The sequence below is a fragment of the Pygocentrus nattereri genome, chromosome 7 (genome assembly GCF_015220715.1).
Source record: "Pygocentrus nattereri isolate fPygNat1 chromosome 7, fPygNat1.pri, whole genome shotgun sequence".
In the NCBI taxonomy this organism is placed as follows: domain Eukaryota; kingdom Metazoa; phylum Chordata; class Actinopteri; order Characiformes; family Serrasalmidae; genus Pygocentrus; species Pygocentrus nattereri.
This window is the reverse complement of record NC_051217.1, coordinates 27360480-27381968: the sequence shown is the minus strand read 5'-3', so window position 1 is coordinate 27381968 and position 21489 is coordinate 27360480. Positions and strand designations below refer to the sequence as shown.

Below are 21489 nucleotides of genomic sequence, written 5' to 3'. Positions count from 1 at the left end.
GCACATGCCATGGGTGATGTGCACATCTGTGAAGGCACCATTACTGCTGCATAATATTTACATGTTTTGGCAACATATGCTGCCATCCAGACGACATCTTTTTCAGGGAAGGCCTTGCTTATTACTTGCTTATTACTTACTAAACTGACCTGCTTGCAGTCCAGACCTGTCACCACTAAAAACTTTTGGTGCATTACGAAATAGAAAATACGACAAAGGAGACTCTGAACTGTTGAGCAGCTGAAATCCTGTATCAAACAAGAATGGGAAAACATTTGACTTTCAAAACTACAGCAGTTTGTCTCCTCAGTTTCCAAGCACTTACAGAGTGTTGTTAAAAGAAGAGGTGATGAAACACAGAGGTAAACATGCACCTATCCCAACTTCTTGGAATGGGTTGTCTTTGTAGTATTTTTCTTTAAAATATGGTTTACATGATTTGCAGAACATTGCATTCTATTTTTATTTACATTCTGCACAGCGTCCCAACTGTTTTGTATTATGTGGGATTGTATTATGTGAAGGTTTTGTAAGCCTTTAAAATGTTCTTCACACTCATAAATCACTATTTCAGACATAGCTCTTTAGGGAACCAAAAGTGGTTCTATGGCATCATACAAAGAAAACTTTAAGACACCTTTATTCTTAAAAATGTAACACATTATCTGTATAATATTTGAATCTTTTCAAATGAGGGCTTCCTGTGATTGCATTACTGCAGTAATTTCCAAACTTTTTACAGTCCCATACCCCCTCAGACACAAAACCTAAAAGTACGCCTTCTTGCTCCTCACACACACATTTGCGCATATTGCAATGTTTATTTAAGATGTTTAGCCTTTTGAAATTCATCCCCCTCAAACTATCATATTACTATGCAATGGCACATCCCATGTACATAGTGCAAATTTGCATTATTTCAACAATTTACCCTACACATACATTGAAAATACATGCTACTTGTTTATTAATATAAAGGAAAGAATCACAACAGAATACATTTATACAATATACATGATTTTTTCTTATATGTAAAGCATCATTTCATTTTAAGATTTAATTCAAATCTGCAAGGTTTTAATGAACAAGGACAGTGCAAAACATGCAAACCATCACATCATATGGAAGGGCATGGATGTGCTAATCGAACATTTCTATAGGGGTTACTTTAAACCTGTCCTTCCATAACTTGGAAGCTGTTCTGTTTTTTTTTTTTTTTTTTTTTTTTTAAAGCAACTAAAGTTGTAGTGGAGGTGGCTGCTGGCAAATTCTTACATTTAATAACTTGCTTTCCTTAACATTAATCATTCAGTTTAAACATAAAATGACCACTGTAATGTACAAGTCAACATGTTTTTGCAACACTCACCAGAGCTCTGTTGTCATGGAAAGAATAGGGGAATTCCATTTGTTGACTACACATTTTTTAAATTATGTTTTTCATTCTGGAGTCTCACTTGCAAGAACAGATCTGGTTGGTCATGACTATTTTTTGATAACTGTGAAATATTCTATGTCTTTAAATGAGCAAATAAATGTTTAATATATTAGTGACTTGGTTTCCCATGTGTCTGTAGAAGAGAACCGACAAACAGAAAGGAGAAGTCATGATGTAACATCACTTCTGCTTTTATATTTAGGTTTCCGTGAAATATTTCAGTCTCTTCCTTGATTTTATATCACTGCAATCTGCAAATGTAAGTACTCAGAAACTGTAGTTTACTCGTTTTGTATTTGTGTATCATATAATGTCAGGTTATGTCATATGTTGTGTGATGTGTTGTGGTTGTTTTAGTGTAATGTTGTGTAAATGGAGTCTTCAACTGATACGTTTAACACATGCAGTCAGTGACACAAGCCAAACTCACTTCTTAAGAGTGTTTTGCCATTACTATTTTTCCCTAGCCATAATTTGAGACTTTTAGAAACAGTGCAAAGCAAATAGTTTTAAAAATGGTAAAAGTTTGAGGTTTCCTTGTTTACTAGCTTGAAGAAAGAGACTTAACTGCACCACAAAAACTGAGATATTTGGATCCAAGTTCCATTTCTAGAATGCAGCCAGAGCAAAAACTTATTATTTATTAAAAACAATGTTGACAGCAAACTTGTATTGTAAGTGCTAAGTTATAAAAAATGACTTATTAATGCAATGAGGTAGTTGGGGTGATTGTGCCATTATTGGTGATTAGGTTAGTGATGTGTTTTAACCTAGTTCATGGCAATCTTAAGTGTTAATCTATTATGCTTACTTTACAGCAATCTCATTCCATCAGGATCATAGCCAGTTGGGCATTCTTCAGCAAGATAATAAGCAAAACAACCCAAAGTTGAACACAAATTTTAGCACAACTTTAATTAATTTCTTGACCATGTCCAACCCAAAAATCCAGACCTGTGGCCTCCAGTCATGTCTCATTTTAAAAAAATTTTGTTTATTTATTTATTTGGAATAAACTTCAAAAGATGAAAGGAATACTAATGGGGGAAATCACACCAAACAAGGCAATCATGGCATTGTGCTCAATGGGTTTTCCTATTATATCTGCTAACAATTTGAATATTTCTGTCTGGTATGAATAGAAAGAGGGGCAGGACCAAAAAGTATGCAGTGGGTTGCTGGAGCTTGGTAACATCTATCATATGTTGAACCTATATTGTTGCAGATATTGGAGAGTCTGACTTTAGTAAAATGAAATCAATGTATACTTTTTCATTGTATGAGATCATCCATCCATCCATCCATTTTCTAAGCCGCTTCTCTGTCAGGGTCGCGGGGGGGGTGCTGGACCCTATCCCAGCAGTCTTCGGGCGGAAGGCAGGATACATGCTTGGGATCATGAGATCATGCTTTGCACAAATAGAAGATTTATGGACCTTCTCAACTGCACCATCCCAGAGTAATTCTGAAATGTCATCCCAGAGTAAGAAGAAATGGTTCTAAGGGAGAGAGGGAATAGATACAAACTTATTTTCAATATATAAATCTTTAAATGTCTTAATACCCAAATTGTACCAAATGGTAAATGCACCATCTGCCAGGAAGAAGAATATATATGGTTTGCTACTACTGGGGCCATGATAAAGAATGCTTTAAGCCCAACATATCATCATAATTGATTTAATATTCTCAAAATATTTTTTTAATGAAAACAATCAAAGAGATTTTAATAAGAGAACAGTCCCAGTGCAATAAGGTTTAATGATCTAGAAGCCAAAGCCAAGCTGGGGATGTTGATGGGGGTTGTGTTGCCAATATTGTATTATATTGGTCTTTTTAAAAGCTGTCTGTATTCTTGGAGTTTTTATATCACATGAATTGCAAAATTAGATAGTCAGGCTTATGAACAGGGACAGAATGATTCTGGGGCAGAAATATTTGTTTCTGAATTATTGAAACAAATAAAAAAACATTTTAATGGAATTAGCACAGGTGGCTATGGATTAATTTAGCACATACCATTGAGCCAAACTACTCTTAAGGTATGAAAAAAGTAAACATAATTGGCTTTATAAGGGTCTTTAAAGTTTTCCATAACTTGAATGACCAAATATGTAATGTTATAAGCATTGTATAAGCATTATAAGCATGTTATAGCAAGTTTAAATAGTAAGTCCTGTGAATATGTATGTATTGCATTATTTAGAGGAGTCAACTATCTTTTATTAAAATACAATTTATAGCCTGATATAAAGGCAAACTAATCAAGTATGCCAAAAATGGTTGGAATGGATGTAAGGAGATCAGAGACGTCTCATCTACACAGAGATCTTCTGTTCAATGCTATTACTAAATATCCCTTTAAGAATTGCTACAAAATAATATAGACAAGGGTTCAATGGCCAAAGCAAACAAAAGAGGACTCAAAGGACACCTTTGTCTCATAGGTCTCAATGCTGTGAGGGGACATATTCTTATTGGGTATTATTCATTCTTACTGCGGCTACAGATGAAGAATATGGAAGCTTAACCCACAAAATAAAGTTCTTGCCACAGACAAATTTTCCTAAAGTATAGAAAATGTATTCCCATTCTATCCAATCAAAAGCTTTCTCAGCATCCATAGATACCAAAGTTTCTAAAGAATTAGAACTCAAGGGTATAAATACTGTCAAATAAGTGCTTTAAGGAAGAGTTGTCTGGACCAGGACATTTAGTAGTCTACACAGATCTGGCAGCAAGGGAAAGTTCCATAGCTGTTATTGGCATCTAGTCTTAGCCAATTCTTGATCAAGTAAAGGCATATAAAAAAATCTAAATTCTTAATGTTAGCAATTAATCCAGATGTAAATAGAGAACTATACTATCTCTTAAACTCATTATTAATCTGTAAAGGATTAATTGTAGCTGTAAGCTTTTAACCTGTCCCACAAAATAGATGTAGAAATACCAAGAGTGTTATTTGTACTAAGAAAAAGGTCGATTTGATTGTTTTCTTAGTGAAACACATCCTTCTACTTTCTAAAATTAAAGAAACAATTTGAGCAAGTGATTAGAAACTATTTAAACTTTTTGTTTTTAGGTGTTGAGCGCGATTTACTCCCATTCATTGAGCAATCACTCGCGAGCGCCCTCTGCTGATTAGCAGTCCTAATAGGAAGTGGCCAGGCTCCTCGTAAACGTACCAGAGCTGATTTATGAGGAGCTTGGTCACTTCCATTTTGGACTCACTCGGGAGCGCCCTCTAGCGTTTGAGAAAACCTGAAATCATTGCAGAGTGGTAATTATCCTCTCTACAAGTTCTCTGCCTTGACCAAGTAGCATAAAGCTGCTTAAGAAAAGAAGCCTTGATTGGTGCGCTGACATGAATGGCCCCTCGACAACAGAAACGTTTAGACATCTTACAGCGAGCAGATGTGAATCTTGAGAGCTTGCTGTGAAGGTGATAGTGGAAATGATTTGCGCGCACGTATGAGTTTTGAAGGTGAAGAGTGCGATTGAGTACATTTTTTAATATAAACCGGAGTGTTTTGTACGTACGTGTTCTCAAAGGGAAATGCATTATTGTGCATTTTCAAGTTTTGAATGAAACCAAACCTAGTAAACATTTGGCCGTTGAAACAAAGTTGAAATCACGTAGCTGACTGCTGTTTAAACTATGCTTTTTAAGTTTCAAAATGAAAGTTGGAAAGATGTCTAAATAGTCACATTAAAATCATTGACAGCTTTTTAGTTTTTTTGTCAACTGCCGCTCATAACTCTATTAACTTCGCACTGTTGTCAGCAGATGTGCACTCCAGCTCTGGCAGTGTTTGATTATGCAATGTAAACCCTAATAAGTTCAGTTAACTCAAGATTTTTGAGGAAACTGATTACCACAAACTATTTTAGACAAACTCTATTGTTTCAAGTGCAAAGAATATAAAGTTTTTATGTGCACTGAACTTCATAAAACTGATTAGCTTTTACTCAATATTATTACATTTTTAGAACTATTTAAATTCAGTGTAACTTTACTTAAAATAACTGTATATGTTGTCCTTAATATTAAAATGTTTTCTTAACAATGCTAAGTTAATTTTAATGAACTCAAAACATATATTATTTTAGTTTGGAATACTCAAAAAGTTGTATTAAGTTTAAATAAAAAATATTATATCAGACAGACTCTTCATTTACTCAAACATTTCAACTAGTGAATACTCATATATGTCTAATACATAACTTAAAATATTTGAGGAAACTAATTATCCATCCATCCATCCATTTTCCAAGCCGCTTCTCCGTCAGGGTCGCGGGGGGGTGCTGGAGCCTATCCCAGCAGTCTCCGGGCGAAAGGCACGATACACCCTGGACAGGTCGCCAGTCCATCACAGGGCAGACACACAGACACAGACAGTCACTCACACACTCACACCCAGGGGCAATTTAGCCACAAAGTAATTGAGTAAACTTAACTCAAAATACCTTCACAAAAATAAATATAACACAAGGAAACCTTAATCTGCTCAAATTAACTTTTTATTTTAACAAATGCAAGCTATTGTGTACATTTACACAATACCCCATAAACAACAGTCATTTCAACACCTGCTGAGATGCAATAAAACTTCTCACTTAAGTTAAAACACATTTAAGCACAAACTGTAAACACTTTAAACAAAAATAAATAAATAAAATGTCTGGCTTTGTATAGGCTTATCACAATAATCACATTATTGACTAAATAAATAAATAAATCTGCATGACCTCCATTTTTGCAGGCTTCAATATTGCCCATTGGGTTTAATGAATAGAGCACATGAGAATGAGCCAGTATGTCACCACATTTGCTTTACTTGTGTATAATAATATTTATTTATTCATTTATATTGCACTCACAATTTCTTAATATTTGTAATTATTAAAAGTACTTGCTTTTTAAAAAGAGTTTAATTGCATTACCATGCTATTATATTTTCACTCACATAAATTAGCCTTAAAATGACTATCAACTATTGCAATAATCTTTGGGGCAGTATATTGGCCAATAAAATATAGTAATCACGACAGGCCTAGCCCTGTATTAACAGGGATGCTTGGAGTACAAGAAAGGGAAAAAAGTATTTCCATGAAACAAAATAAAATAAAGAAAAAGTGTTAAACAAATTTGTTTTTGGGTAAAGGTATTTGGGTAAAAGTATTTGGGTAAGCCCTTAGTAAACATGCACTGGTGCAGTAACAGTTCTGTGTCCAATGGCCTGTACCATTGCAACAATAAATAATAAATAAATAAAAATAAAAACACTTTAAACAGCACAAACTGGCTCATTTTCTGAACATATTTGTGAATCTCCAACACAACAATTTCTGGGACTATGCTTTTAAAGAAGTGGCACTATAATCCAGCAAAAAAAAAAAAAAAAAAAAAAAAAAAAAACTTACCACAACAGCAGGTTTAACAAACAGGAGCACAGAAAGGTGATGAATCAACAGACATTTACATGCAGGACCTACAAAGGTCCAATCAAGAGGGACTGAATCATTTGCCAATTACACCCTCCCTAGCAGATCGTTTTTTTAGATTTAGCAGCCTGGGTGCTAGTGGTTTAAAGTCCTCCAAGCCCATAAGGACTTTCTGAATAAAGTTGAAGGTGTGGGTCAGTTCTTTTGGATAGCTGATGTTTAATGCATACATTAAACCAACTAACATGAGAAAAGCATCAGCCAAATACAAAAGGTCATTCAGGACAATGTCACCTTCCAGCACAATGGCAAACCTTGCCGGGCTGAAATGAACTCTGGTCTTCATTCACCATGCTGAGAAGATCAACTGCCAAGTCTGCAATGTCCGGTTCACTCTCTTTCTCAGCCTGTAAAATAAATTAAATAAACAAACAAATAGTAAACACACATACAACAATTCCATTTTTTTCTTTCTTTCTTCCAACTTGTGCTTTCTTTCCAAAGCAGAACTAAGCATACCAGATTCAGTGGTGTTGGTGAGATGTCTTCAAATGTGAAACATGAGGGTTATAGATAAAAAAAAAAAAAATCTTGGTTAAGTAGTGGCACAGAGTCCTGAGACTAAAACCGAGCAACTATACTGTTGTGAGGGAAAAAAATATTCCTTGTACTTTAAGTCTTTGGGCACGAAGGACATGCTTTTATTTCAGGAAGAAAACATGGTTGTTTCCTAGAGCCATTACTTGCTGGGGTATTCAGATATGTTATTCCATTGCATTTATAAGATAAAAGGGTCTCCTGCAATATTTGTTAATATCATCCTGTACATATTTAATAACTTACGTTCCAAGTCATGAAAAAAGCAGAGTCATTTTCACGAAGGAACACAGGGAGGGCTCGGAGTGCAATAGTACGTCTGTGGTTAACATAACATTGCTCCTGTAAATAGATGTGAAACTCTTTAGATTAGATGAGGGAATGCAGATGGAGAAGAGTAAAATAACAGAAGCTGTAGGAGATGCAGGATAGGAAGAAACAGGGGAAGCAGAGGAAAAAAAAGAGAAGCAGAGGAAAAAAACAGCAAAGCAGAAAATTTTGTGCAATATCTTCATTAAAATTAATACCAAATGTGGTCTCTTACCAGAAGATCATAAGCACTAAATATGCTCCTTAGCATATCTTCTGCAGTCTTGCCAGTACATGCAGCCTTCTGCCGGTAGACAGCCAATAATCTTGGTGTATGCTTGTCCAATTCTGCATAGAACTTGCTTCGCAAGTTGATATTTGTGATCCTGTGAAATTCTGCACAAACCTAAACATTCAGCAATAGGAATACAAATTAGATTAATGTTCAATTGTACAATTTGTTGTTTTTACAACGCATTACAATCTGCATTTAAAATTAGTTTATTAATTGAAATTCCTATGTCATGTCACAGACCTTGGATTACAGAAGATTGTGAAGATGAGATTAAGGTTAAGAAAGAATTTACCTGTGACTCTAATCGAAGCGCAGGCCAAATTTCCATAAAGTCCTTGAACGATTGGGATGGGTTGTCGACAATTATCTGTTTCCGGCGTAACGCATATGTAGTTTGCATTAGTCTCTCTATCATCTGTAGATTTCTGTCCACCTTTGATACTTCTACTCCAGACTTGAGGCATCCTCTCCTCTTGGGAAATTTGGTAGATAGTTCACCTCAGCTCGACAAGCTTTTGATGTTGCAGTTATTTCGAGTTATTTCTATGTTATTTCAGCTCCTCTTACCAGAGGTAACAGCCACCTCATTACATCCAGACCTGCTCAGTTTGGTGCGATAGTTCCCCATCTTGAATTTTAGGCTCATCTTCCGGCCATACAATCCACAAGGACTTCCTGGCTCTGTAAGGCAAGGATGTTTGGTAACAAGAGCTTCAGCAGCTCTTGCAATTTCTTTATCACTAGGGTAAGCCTTGAAAGAGTGCATGGTTTTGGCCATGTTCTCTAAGATGTCATGCTTTTGAGCTCTTGTTAATTTCAACAACTTTCTAGCATTCTGATATTCTGTATTTCCAGCTTCAAGGCAGTACTCAACATCATAAGAAAAAAGGGGTACTGGAAACACATCAGGCCAACTCTGCATACGTGCCAGGGCATGGAGGAGCAATTCTGTGTCCAAGGTTCCAGTTGAGCTAGCGTCACTCTCTGATCTGAGAATTCTTAGTACAGCTTTCTGTGGAAGTTCTGTAATGTCTGACAGAACACAAAGCTGTCCTTTTATGTTATTTTCTAAACATGGGTTTTATGGATTCTGTACTGTCTAAACTTGTTTCAGAAAAGAGTACAGGTCAAATTTAACTGTTGTATTTCTCTATGCTCTATTGTTGGACAGAGTGCATTTGCTTACAAAATTAGCACTTAATTAATACTCATTAGACTTAACTATGCAGTTATCTTTTAGGGGCTGGACACACATTCGTCTTTAGTGCACCCTCCTGTTCATGCACACAAAAGTACAAATGTCTTTGACAATGAAACAAATGTTTTAATGTGTTTACAGTAGTCAATACCAAAGAATCACGATTTTGTTTGTAATGATTAAAAAAAAATTCCAAAGCACCAATGAATTGCATTTATATCAACGCATCTGCTCTTATCATTAAATCCTTAAGCATGCAAAGTAATAATAAAACAAATATTTCAGTAACTACATCAACATTAGGCAATTTTAGAGGAACACATTGCAAAAAGAATTAAGGTTTAGCCACTGCTTTAGCCTATTATTTGCATTTTCTGTTGTCAGTGCAGGAATATCAAACTCACTCAAACTAAAATCAGATAGGGGAAATACAAGTTTAATCACAGTCTAAATTATCAAGAAAGTAACTAAAGTTTTACCAAGTTTAGACATTAACAACTGCTATGGGTATCTAGATGTTTAGATAACGTTTCTCTTAAATTATTAAATGAAAAACAATGAGTTTAGTGATTGTCTTTACTTGAAAATGTTGAACTTATTGAGATTAAGGCTTGAATATTGTTGTATGAACTTTAATGTTTTAAACCAGCCATTAGGGGTGTACTTTGTGTACTTCTGGTGCCAGTCCCAAGCCTGGATAAATGGTGAGGGTTGTGTCAGGAAGGGCATCCGGCGTAAAACTTGTGCCAAAACTATCATGCGGATCACAAATATGATTGCCATACCGGATCGGTCGAGGCCCGGGTTAACAACAACCGCCTCCGTTGCTGTTGACCAGCAGGGTGCCAGTGGAAATTGGACTACTGTATGTCCCCTTCAGTAGTACTGAAGGAAGTAGGCAGGAGTACTGTGAGGCTAGTCGCATAGCAAAAAGAATGGTGGCAAAGGCAAAGGCTCAGGCCTATGATGAGCTGTATGAGAGGCTGGACAGTAAAGAAGGAGTAAAGGACTTGTATCGTTTGGCTAAACAGAGAGATAGAGCTGGAAAGGATGTACAGCAGGTTAGGCTGATAAAGGATAGAGAGGGAAATGTACTAATGAGTGAACAGAGAGTGTTGAGTAGATGGAAGGAGTACTTTGAAGAACTAATGAATGAGGAAAACAAGAGAGAGAGGAGGACAACGGAGGGAGAGATAGTGGATCAGGAAGTGCAGAGAATTAGTAAGGTGGAAGTGAGGGCAGCTTTAAAAAGGATGAAGAATGGAAAGGCAGTTGGTCCAGATGACATACCTGTGGAGGTATGGAGATGTTTAGGAGAGAAGGCAGTGGACTTTTTAACCAGGTTATTTAACAAAATCCTGGAGAGTAAGAGGATGCCTGATGAGTGGAGAAGCAGGGTACTGGTCCCCATTTTTAAGAACAAGGGTGATGTGCAGAGCTGCAGTAACTACAGAGGTATAAAGTTGACACCATGAAGGTACGGGAAAGAGTTGCTGAAGCAAGGCTAAGGCGAGAGGTTCAGATCAGTGAGCAGCAGTTTGGTTTCATGCCCAGAAACACTCAACAATTTTTGCGTTGAGAGTGTTGGTAGAGCCTTCCGCCCGAAGACTGCTGGGATAGGCTCCAGCACCCCCCGCGACCCTGACAGAGAAGCGGCTTAGAAAATGGATGGATGGATGGAGTGTTGGTAGAGAAGTACAGAGAAGGTCAGAAGGAGCTACATTGTGTCTTTGTGGATCTAGAGAAGGCAAATGATAGGGTGCCAAGAGAGGAACTGTGGTACTGTATGAGGAAGTCAGGTGTAGCTGAAAAGTATGTTAGGGTGGTGCAGGACATGTATGAGGATAGTGAGACAGTGCTGAGGTGTGCAGTTGGAGTGACAAATGGTTTCAAGGTGAAGGTAGGGTTACATCAGGGATCAGCTTTGAGCCCCTTCTTGTTTGTAATGGTGATGGAAAGGTTGACAGATGAGGTCAGGCAGGAGGCTCCATGGACCATGATGTTTGCAGATGACATTGTAATCTGTGGTGAGAGTAGAGAGCAGGTGGAAGAGAGGGAAACTTTACAAGACAGTAGTGCGTCCTGCTATAATGTATGGTTTGGAGACTGTGGCTCTGTCTAAAAGACAGGAGGCTGAGCTGGAGGTGGCGGAGATGAAGATGCTGAGATTTTCGTTGGGAGTGACAAGGATGGACAAGATTAGAAATGAACAGATCAGAGGGATGGCGGCATGGTGGCGCAGTGGGTAGCGCTGTCACCTCACAGCGAGGAGGCCCTGGCCAATTGTACATGCTAAATTACCCCTAGGTGTGACTGTCTGTGACTGTCTGCCCTGCGATGGACTGGCGACCTGTCCAGGGTGTATCCTGCCTTCTGCCCGAAGACTGCTGGGATAGGCTCCAGCACCTCCCCGCGACCCTGACGGAGAAGTGGCTTAGAAAATGGATGGATGGATCAGAGGGACAGTGAAGCAGTTTGGAGATGAGGCCAGGTTGAGATGGTTTGGACATGTTTTGAGGAGGTATAGTGGATATATTGGTCAAAGAATGTTGGAGATGGAGCTGACGGGTAGAAAGAGAAGAGGTAGACCTCAGAGAAGGTTTATGGGTGTAGTGAAGGTGGACATGGAGATGGTTGATGTAAAAGTAGAGGAGGCAGTGGATAGGGCAAGATGGAGGCAGATGATCCGCTGTGGCGACCCCTAAAGGGAGCAGCTGAAAGAAGAAGAAGAAGTATGAACTTTAATGTTTTAAGCTATTTGAACTGTTTTGCAGTTTTGCTTACAAATAGAATAATTTTAATGAGTTCACCACACTGTCAGGGAATACAGTGTGTCAGTTTTACTGCAGATTTCACTTTTTAATGAACACATTATAGTGTGTAATAGTGAATTGCTAACACTGTTGTTAGACAGACTCTCGTCTTCCACCACAGGCATAGCAGGTTAAAAAAAGTGGTGTGATTTTGCGCCCCGGTAAAAGGTACTTTACTTTGACAACTATGTGAGGTAAAAACAAATTCAAGCCATCTTTTAGAGCAACGAGAAAACATGAACACATCCTCTATGTAACACTTGGAGTATTTCTAGGTGATTTACATTTTTTTAAAACTGAAAACGATTAAAAAAATCAGTCTGTGTTAAGTAGTTAAGATGAATAGGTATTGCAGAGAAATATAGGAAATACAGAGAAAAATCCATCCATTTAATATAGATATTCCTATATTAGGAGTTATATAACTTATAGGACTTATAAAATTCCTTAATTATGACATATTAGAAATGTTGTCCAAAGACTGTTTATCAGTTGAACTATTGAATTTCCAAGTAAAGATTAGTGCTAGAATCTTCTCCTGAGAGATCTTATGTGAAGTCAATGCTAATGCAAGCTACAATTGTTCTTTACAGAGGAAAGAACTGGGGATGATGGAGAGAAAAAATGACAGTAGGATTTTTGGTAAGTTATTTCTGTATTACATACTATGGTATTTATAGATTCGTCTTCATTACACATGTGACATGAATATAAAAAAGTTTCAATATTAATGTTCTTAAATATTTTTACCGATTCAATCTATTTAAGAAATATAGTGCACTTCAGACATTAACATGCATGAAATTTGATGCACTTTATTGCACAGATATCAACTGATGCTGGGTATTTTAGACCATCACCTTAATTCCCTGCTTTTTTTGTCCAAACGCATGTAGACACTTGACCATCACACCTATATAAGTTTATGTGGCATCCCATTCCAAAATCATGATCATTAATATGGAGGTGTCCCCCCACCTTTTCGTGGCTCTAACAGCCTCCAGTCTTCCCATAAGATTTTGCAGTGTGTATGTGTATTCAGTCAAACCTGTGAAAAAAAAACACTGAAAAAACACACACACACACACACACACACCATCTAAAGCTCTTCTCCTTTTGGGTTGTGGGGGGTGCTGGAGCCTATCCCAGCTGTCATCGGGCAAAAGGCAGGATACACCCTGGCCAGTCCATCGCAGGGTACTGAAAAACAGCCTCAGACTATTATGCATCCTCCACCAAACTTTACTGTAGGCACTATGCATTCTAGCAGGTAGAGTTTTCCTGGCATGTGCCAAATTCAGATTCGTCAGTCAGTCTGCCAGTTAGTGAAGTGTGATTCATCACTTTGCAGAACACATTTCCACTGCTCCAGAATCCAGTGGAAGCATGTTTACACCACTCCAGCCAATGCTTGCCATTGCACATAATGAACTTTGGCTTGTATGCAGCTGCTTGGCCATGGAAATCCATTTTATTAACTTGCGACACACAGTTGTGTGGATGTTGCTTCCAGAGGCAAATTCAAACTTTGTAGTGGGTGATGCAACAGAGGGTAAGTGATAGGGATATGCTATACATGTTTTAGGACTCAGCAGCCCTGCTCTATGAGTTTGTGTAGTCTACTGCTTTGTGGCTGAGCTGCTGTTGTTAGGGTTTTTTTTTTTTTTTTTACACCACTTAGCAATGGGTGTTACTGAAACACCTGAACTCAATATTTAGGAGGGGTCTCCACATACATTTAGACAAATACTGTATGTTTTGTACCTAATAAATAGGCCACTGAATGTATACTCCTTATATACATAGCAACACTCATAGCAACATAACAGCACTGAATGCTGAGCATGTGGTATCATTCTTGAGTTAGTGTGTCAGTTTTCTGTTTGATGTCATAGTCTAAAATTCAACTTATTTATTTATATATCCTATGTATATGCTTACTATGTGTTTACCTTTCTTTTCACATTCAGGCTGGTTTCATCAGTACTTTACAAAGCCGAAAAATGAGTCTATTTCAGATAACAGAAGAAAACACGTCCAGAACAATGAGTCTTCTTCCGGTGTGAAATCACCCAGTGTAAATTCATCCTATGATGCTGTTACACATACAGACTGCAACTCCCCTGCTCTGAGTTTGTACTCCTTCTCCTATTCTACATGTTCCTCTCAGGGTTCGTCAAAGCCATTCCCTACTGCGCTCAATGCTCCATTTCGTTTGACCTGCAGATATGATGTGTGTGTGTGCCACAGTGAAAAAAATATATCCCAGGCACATTCTTTGGTCTCTTTCCTGGAGTCTCCTTCCAGGGGGCTTCGATGTTACTTGCAAACACGTGACAGTCCACTGGGTGGTGCTGTTTCCACTGAACTTTGTAACGCTGTCCAGTCCAGCCATTGCTGGGTGCTGCTAATCAGTCCAAACTTCCTGCAGGATGACTGGTGCTTGTACCAGATGCATCAGGTCATCTGTGAAGGGCCTATGTCTCAGAGGATCATTCCTGCTGTCTTGGACATGCACATCTCAGAGATTCCACACGAACTGCGATTCTTCTACACTGTGGACCTGAACAGGAACCATGAGGCTGGCTATGCTCAGGTGTACAGAACGGTTCTTCAGTGTAAGAATTCTTTTTTTTTTTTAATTAGAGTGCCATTTATTTATTTGGTAGTTGTACAAATACAATGTCTAGGAAAGGAATTGAAAAATATAGCATATATAGTGATGTTGTCTTCGCTGAGCATTTCCTTAATAAGTCATTCTTTTTCACATACACAGACATTACTTTACTATCTGCTTAAAAACAAGAGGGACATTTTGGACTCTTGACACAGTTACAATAACGCTGATGAAATGCCCATACATGAAAAAAACATTTTACAGCACTGTTGCAGTGACAATATGTGAACACCGGGGGTTAGAGGGAGGGGCTGGGGTTGGTGGTTATGCTTAGTCACTGACCATAGTCTAGCTACATGCTGAATTCAGTGTGAATATGATTGAAGTCTCTTTTCACACCTAGTTCATTTGCTAAAGTCTGAAGCAAAGTTTTTCTAAATTGTTTTTTAATTTAATTTGGTTGGTTTCACACTGCAGAAACTAAAGTGCACCAAATTACACAAAATTTGTTTATTCGTCAGTGTATGTGATAATTGCTTCGCTATTACTTTAGTTATTGTATTGTCTGTTTGCCTTTATTAACAGTTTGTGCTGCAGGAACAACAAGGCCGATTATGGGCTAACGTGCTGCTAGAAGACATGCTTTCATGTTGAATTCTGTTGTTTGGTGCGGACCATCATAAAAAGGTGTTTGCATCTGCAGTGAACTGAAGCAGGGCTCATTTGGAAGTGAACTGGACCACTGTTTGTTGTACACCTGTCAAAACCGGCTGAATTAATGAAAAGGTTCAACATGTCCACACCTACTTCACTTGGTGCCCTAATTCAGTATTCTAGGACACACAAAGTTTTCTTTCACTTGTGTTTTACCACTAGGCCTACTTTGTTTTGTGCAGACCAATCAAACCTTTTCTTTAGTTTGACTGGTGAACACCTGTACGTCAGCCATGCCAAACAAATTAAATGTAGTCTGCAAAAAAATCTGTCTCTGAATCAGTCCATTTCTGGGTGCACATTGTTATGATGGTCTGAACCAAATAAAGGAGTTCAAGATCAGAACATGCTTTTCTTAGTGCTTATCAGCCCTGTGCTGTCTAAGTGATCTGCCAGTTTAACCCTAAAACAGGCAACGTGCACCAGAAGATCAGGTCAGGTGCTGGACTTACTGACCTGGTGATAACTAATTATATATCATAGTTATTTTGAATTAAACAATAACATCAATTCATAAAACCAATTGTTGATTTGTTGATGCCTCCTATGTGCTGTATAACTAGAGCTGCATACTAATGCACTGTAACGATTGTAATGAAGCTTCCTTTCTAGCTACGTTCCTTGATTTTGTTCTCATGCCAAAATGTATTATATTTGTAAATTGTGATTTAAAGGCATGCATCAGCTTTTGAATGTACAAATAGAAAGTAAATTTGGGGTCTTAGTACATTCAATCTATTTTCAGATGTGAAAAATTTCATTTTGTTTACACGTTGTGCTTTTTATTCAATCAGATCATTCAGTGTTTCAGTTTGCAATGGCAAAACGTTGGTTATATTATTGGAATGATAATAAAATCACAGCTGTAGAGTGTGCCATAAATTCTATAACTTAATTGTAAAGTCTAAATTGCACATTTATTATAATGTGTGAATATGAAAGTACAAAGCCAGATTCAAACCTTACCCACTAACTTGTACAAGTTTTTATCAGATTTTTTTACATGAAAACTTTTAACAGTGTTGTTGCCCCCTCTCAAAATTATAATTATAATGCCCAGAGAGTTATGTGAAGCTAGCAACTATGGTTTCTTCTGGATTGCTTGGCCCTCTTCCCAATAAAAGACCTTGTCTTCACAGACTTTTGCAAGACATTAAAGGATTCGTTGTGAGCTTGCAAGTAACTAGAATGTGAGCCAGGTGTACAGACATTTGCTATTGCCCATTATGTAATGAATGAATGAATGAATAAATAAATAGAATAAAGCAAGAGGGCACCTGAGCGAGTCCTGAATGAATGTGAATAGGACAAAATGGCAAAAAAAAAAGATTCATTATTTACAAATTACAATTTTGCACTAAAGCTCTAAATTAATCTATTCGTTTTTGACTTAGGAGCACCCTCTTGCATCTGAGCAACCCAGAAGACGTGGCCAAGTGGTAGTTCTATTCCATACAAATTCAAATGATAGGACAAGTCATTTATTGTGAAGACTGGCAAACAATCATGACTTGGAAATTACAACGTCAGACATCTATGGACAGTATAATTATAATGTTGGCAGAGGTGCAACAACCCTGCCAAATGTTTTACAAAATGCAGGCAAAAAACTGAAAATGGAATTGAATACACTAAGAAATTATTCGCATAACTCACTTTTTATGTTTGCACTTTATTAGCAAAGCAAGCAAAAGCAAAATTTATTTATATAGCGCTTTTTACAACAGGTGTTGTCACAAAGCAGCTTTACAGAACAATCAGTATTACAGAGAGAAGAGAAAAGAAGAAAGTCCAAGCCCCCATGAGCAAGCCAGCGGCGACGGTGGCAAGGAAAAACTCCCTAAAAGAGGAAGAAACCTTGAGAGGAACCAAGACTCAGAAGGGGAACCCATCCTCCTATGGTCGACACCGGATAGCAAACATTATTAGTATGAAGTATTATAGTAAAGTGGGAAAAGAAAGATCTGAGGGTGAGGACTGCACAGCGCTGTACAGCAAGAAGCTCAGTGGTGGTCAAACCGGTCCAGAAGGCTGGTGAGCAGCGGCACCAATCAAGGCAGTAGAGGCAACAGCATCAGGCGCACAGGATGGGCAGCTGATCAGCTCGGCAGAGAAAGGAAAGAAAAAACAGAGTTAGTACTGTAAAGAGTGGCTGACCACAGATTACAGTAAAACAGAGCAGTGTAGACTCCAGCAGGTCTAGACCTGACAGGGAAGACTAGTCACCTAATGCTTGACTGTACAAATAAGTTTTTAGCCTAGACTTAAAGATTGGGGCTGTGTCTGATTCCCGAACATTAGCAGGAAGATTATTCCAGAGCTGGGGGGCTTTGTATGAGAAAGCTACAATCTAAAACTGATGTATGTCCTTGAATCACAATTCATGAATATGATATGTTTTGGCTTAAATCTAATTCCATGTGCTCTGATCATTGATCTGGTAGTGACGCAGTAATGGGGGAGTTAATAATGCAGTAAACAGTGCAGTAAACAGTGCAGGCAATTAGTCAGTGCAGATTTTGATATATTATTAGATTAGATTAGATTAGATTAGATCAGATTAGATTTAAATTTTGAATTGAGGAGGCTGTTGGCCTGGTGGCCTAAGTCTTGTGGTATGTGCAGTTATGATCCCGTACCATCTGCCACACGGTAACATCTAGATCAGGCTGCATGTTGGGTGGCTGTTGTCGTTCATGATGATTTGTCCCTTTCCGCAGGCACCATTGGTGGAAAATATTGTAAATGGCTAAGAGTTTGTTGGCAGTGATGTGCAGTGTCGGCTCCTGTACTCTCTGTAGTGATTTATGGTTGTGAGCAGAGCAGTTCCCTTACCTGCCTGTAATGCAGGGTGTCACCAAGCTCTTGATAGTACATCTGTAGAAGTTTGTGAGACTTCTTCAGTCTCCTCAGGAACAGACACCCTGACAAGCTTTCTTGACCATGGTGTCTGCGTCTAGTGTCCAGGAGAGGTCTTGAAGTTGCTGACCCTTCGAATCTTTCTATATCCAATGTGGAGGTGTCCTTTCCCCTTCTGTCTCCTGTAGTCCATGATCATGCCTTTATTTTACTAATATTGAGAGATAGGTTGTTGTCCTGGCACCAGCTGCTTAATGACTTAATGACTTCACCTCTTGTCTGCAGGCCATTGTCTGTGATGAGTGCCAGGATGGTTGTCTCATTTGAAACTTAATAATGATATTGGAGCTGTGCCCAGTGGCAAGTGAACAGGGAGTACAGGAGGGGTTAAACAATGGCCCTGTATTTCCCACTGTAGTCAATGATACAGCGTAATCTACTCCACATCCATCTGGGATCAGAGCAGTAGTAGCTGGACTCCACTGTCTCTGTAAACCCTCTTGGCAGCCATGATGGACTTCCAGAGGTCATATCTGGCTGCTTTGTAGATGTCAGGGTCCCCAAAGTTGAAGGCGGTGGTCCAAACCTTGAGTTTAGCACAGTTCTCTTGGCTGACCCAGGGTTTATGATTAGGGTAGGTGCAGACAATGGCTTCTGGAACAACATCGTCAATACACTTACTTATATAGCCTATGTGTATTCACTGATGTTGCCATTGGCTGCGTTCTCAAACAAAGACCTCATCAACCTCTTTATTCCATTTATAAATGACCCTGGAAACTGGTTTATCCTGTTTCAGTTTCCACCTAAACGCAGGCAGTAGTAGAATGGAGCAGTGATCTGCTTTACTAATAGCAGGGTGGGGGTGGGGTTTATAAGAAGTCTCTGACTGAGGTCACAGATTACAGGGCTACAGATTTATCAAAAACCCATCCCAGTACAACTGAAACACGCAGTATGTCATTGGGCACATGATCTGTGTCTGCGGAGGAGATAATCATAGAGGATTATCATAGGGACTGGATGAAACAAAATGCTTAATAGCAATATGGACATGTGACACTGTACAAAATAAACTGAGGAAGATTTAATAAACAATTGGTAATTGGTTGCCATGTAATGAGCGGATTCGCATACATAAAATCTTATCAGTACAATCCATATACTAGTTGCATAAAGTGGCCAGGTGTAAATGGGGTCTTGGTTTTCCTCTGACAACACCCACATAAACAAAAGACCCATGAGTATACGTCAACTGTCACAGGTAATTTTGTCACAGGTAGAGTTAAGTGAAGGATGAATTCTGTAGTTTTGTCCTTAATCATTTTTGAGTGCTAAGCATTGTTAAAGAATAATAGTTGACATTCATTAATGATTGGGTGTCACTGTAAGAGTGCAGTGACACCGAATGACTTATTTGTATATTGTGACATAGATTTGTATTCTACTATGCATGCCTAAAGCAGAGTTGAACCAGAAAGGTTGTTCCAGAGGCTGAACGTATCATGTGTTATTTTTACCATTTGAAAAGAAGTGTTTTAACAAAACTGATGCTAATTCTTATTACAAAACAATACATTTTTAATGAAAAGAAAATGCTTTACAATATCATTACACTTTAATTTCCATTATAGATATGCTTCAGTATTTCTTTGTTTAATTGGACATACTGAAAATCTCTTTAAAGGTATGTTTATGTATGGTATCTGAAGTAAGATCTTTGACAGAAATCTGATTAACTCTCTTTGGTCACTAACATTATTCCTCTGCATTACAGACTTGAAGGACCATACCGTTTCTCAGTCACAGAGTGGTACAGAAGATCATGTGGAATTTAGTGGCATGGTGGACTATTAGGAACCTTTAAAAATATATGAATCTATACTGACAGTGCATGTGAACTGTGTTTCTTATTTTATTGATATTCTTTGTGACTGCTTGACTGCATTAAGATTCTTTGTGAATATGGATTCAAAATGATTCCATCCAAATACTGGTACTCTTTGAGAGCAAGGAAACAAGAATGTCATTTAGACAAATTCAGCAGAAGCAGAACAGTGAGTGAACTGTCCTTCAAGTACTGTGTTGAGGATAGTGAACTTTTTGGCACTTGTACTGAAATTTTTGGCACTTGAAAACTTCAACACCGTGGGCTGGTCCAGCTTTATGGATTTTTGGTAATCAATCAATCAATCTTTATTTAAACTCATAGTATATTTAGGGTCATTTACAATGTAGCTGAGCAAATGAATAAATTAGGGGTTGATAAAGTAGATTGTAAAAACATGTCAAATGCTAAAACAAATATTAATAATAAAAGCTTTCTAAGTTGAACTGAATTTCCATGGAAAAATGTCTTAAGTTGATCATGCACAAAGGATACTAAGATTTTGACCTAGCATAACAATTTTGAGACAAGTCTGTAGTTACTATGATCTGAGGCATCACCTCCTTTGTGGAGTGTAATTACATTTGCAGTTTCTCAGACACTGGGAACTCTGCTTGATAAAATAGATAGATTAAAAATATATGCAATGCATTCTAAAATGATCAAGGATCCAAACTATCCTCTCCTGTACCTTTTTTAATGTTGATGATGTTGAGGGTTTTAGCTGCTATGTGAGGAGAGAAAAATGTCTTACAGCAGGGGGTGTATTTCACTAAGGGGCACTTCCCCATGAGCATTATTAAATACTCATATCCAGCAGCTGTGGAGTGAATAAATAATGCTGGACAGAGCTCTTTCTGATCAGAAATCTGATGATTGTTGCTTAAAATGGGTCAGAATAGGCACCAAATTGTTTTTGAGAAAATGAACTCTTTCAGAATCTTAAGGTGTTTGAAGCTGAATTTGAAATTTTGAAATTCCGCTTCAACTTTCCTAATGTAGGAAGTACATTTATTCCTTAGCCATTGGTCTCTGTTGCCAGAGTTCTACCAGGGATTTGATCTCAAATTCTAACAATTTTATAAGTGGCATGCTTGTTTACCACCACCAGGAATATTTTGCTTAAATGGTCTAACATTCTTATTCTGTAAAATAGTTAATCTGGGATTTCAGAGGTATAATAGGTGTCACTGAGTGCCAGATCCTGCGATCCTGACGGAGAAGCGGCTTAGAAAATGGATGGATGGATGGGTCTAACATTCTTATTCTGTAAAAAAGTTAATCTGGGATTTCAGAGGTATAATAGGTGTCACTGA

The 21489-nt window shown here is 37.9% G+C and overlaps 1 protein-coding gene across 3 annotated transcripts; it reads left to right on the top strand.

Moving 5' to 3' along the window:
* Positions 1 to 1678: 1678 nt before the first annotated feature.
* On the top strand, positions 1679 to 20175 carry LOC108443052 (toll-interleukin 1 receptor (TIR) domain containing adaptor protein). 3 transcript variants are annotated; one of them, XM_037539741.1, is made up of 4 exons: positions 1679 to 1697; positions 12689 to 12737; positions 14066 to 14713; positions 20063 to 20175. In XM_037539741.1, exons 2-4 carry the CDS (start codon positions 12704 to 12706, stop codon positions 20140 to 20142), a joined length of 762 nt encoding a protein of 253 aa, XP_037395638.1. In that variant the 5' UTR covers positions 1679 to 1697; positions 12689 to 12703; the 3' UTR covers positions 20143 to 20175. The 3 variants fall into 3 exon arrangements, with proteins under 3 accessions (XP_037395638.1, XP_037395637.1, XP_017578936.2); XM_037539740.1 differs by lacking the exon at positions 1679 to 1697 and adding an exon at positions 2798 to 2921; XM_017723447.2 differs by lacking the exons at positions 1679 to 1697; positions 12689 to 12737 and having other exon boundaries at positions 13316 to 14713.
* The last annotated feature ends 1314 nt before the right edge of the window (positions 20176 to 21489 follow it).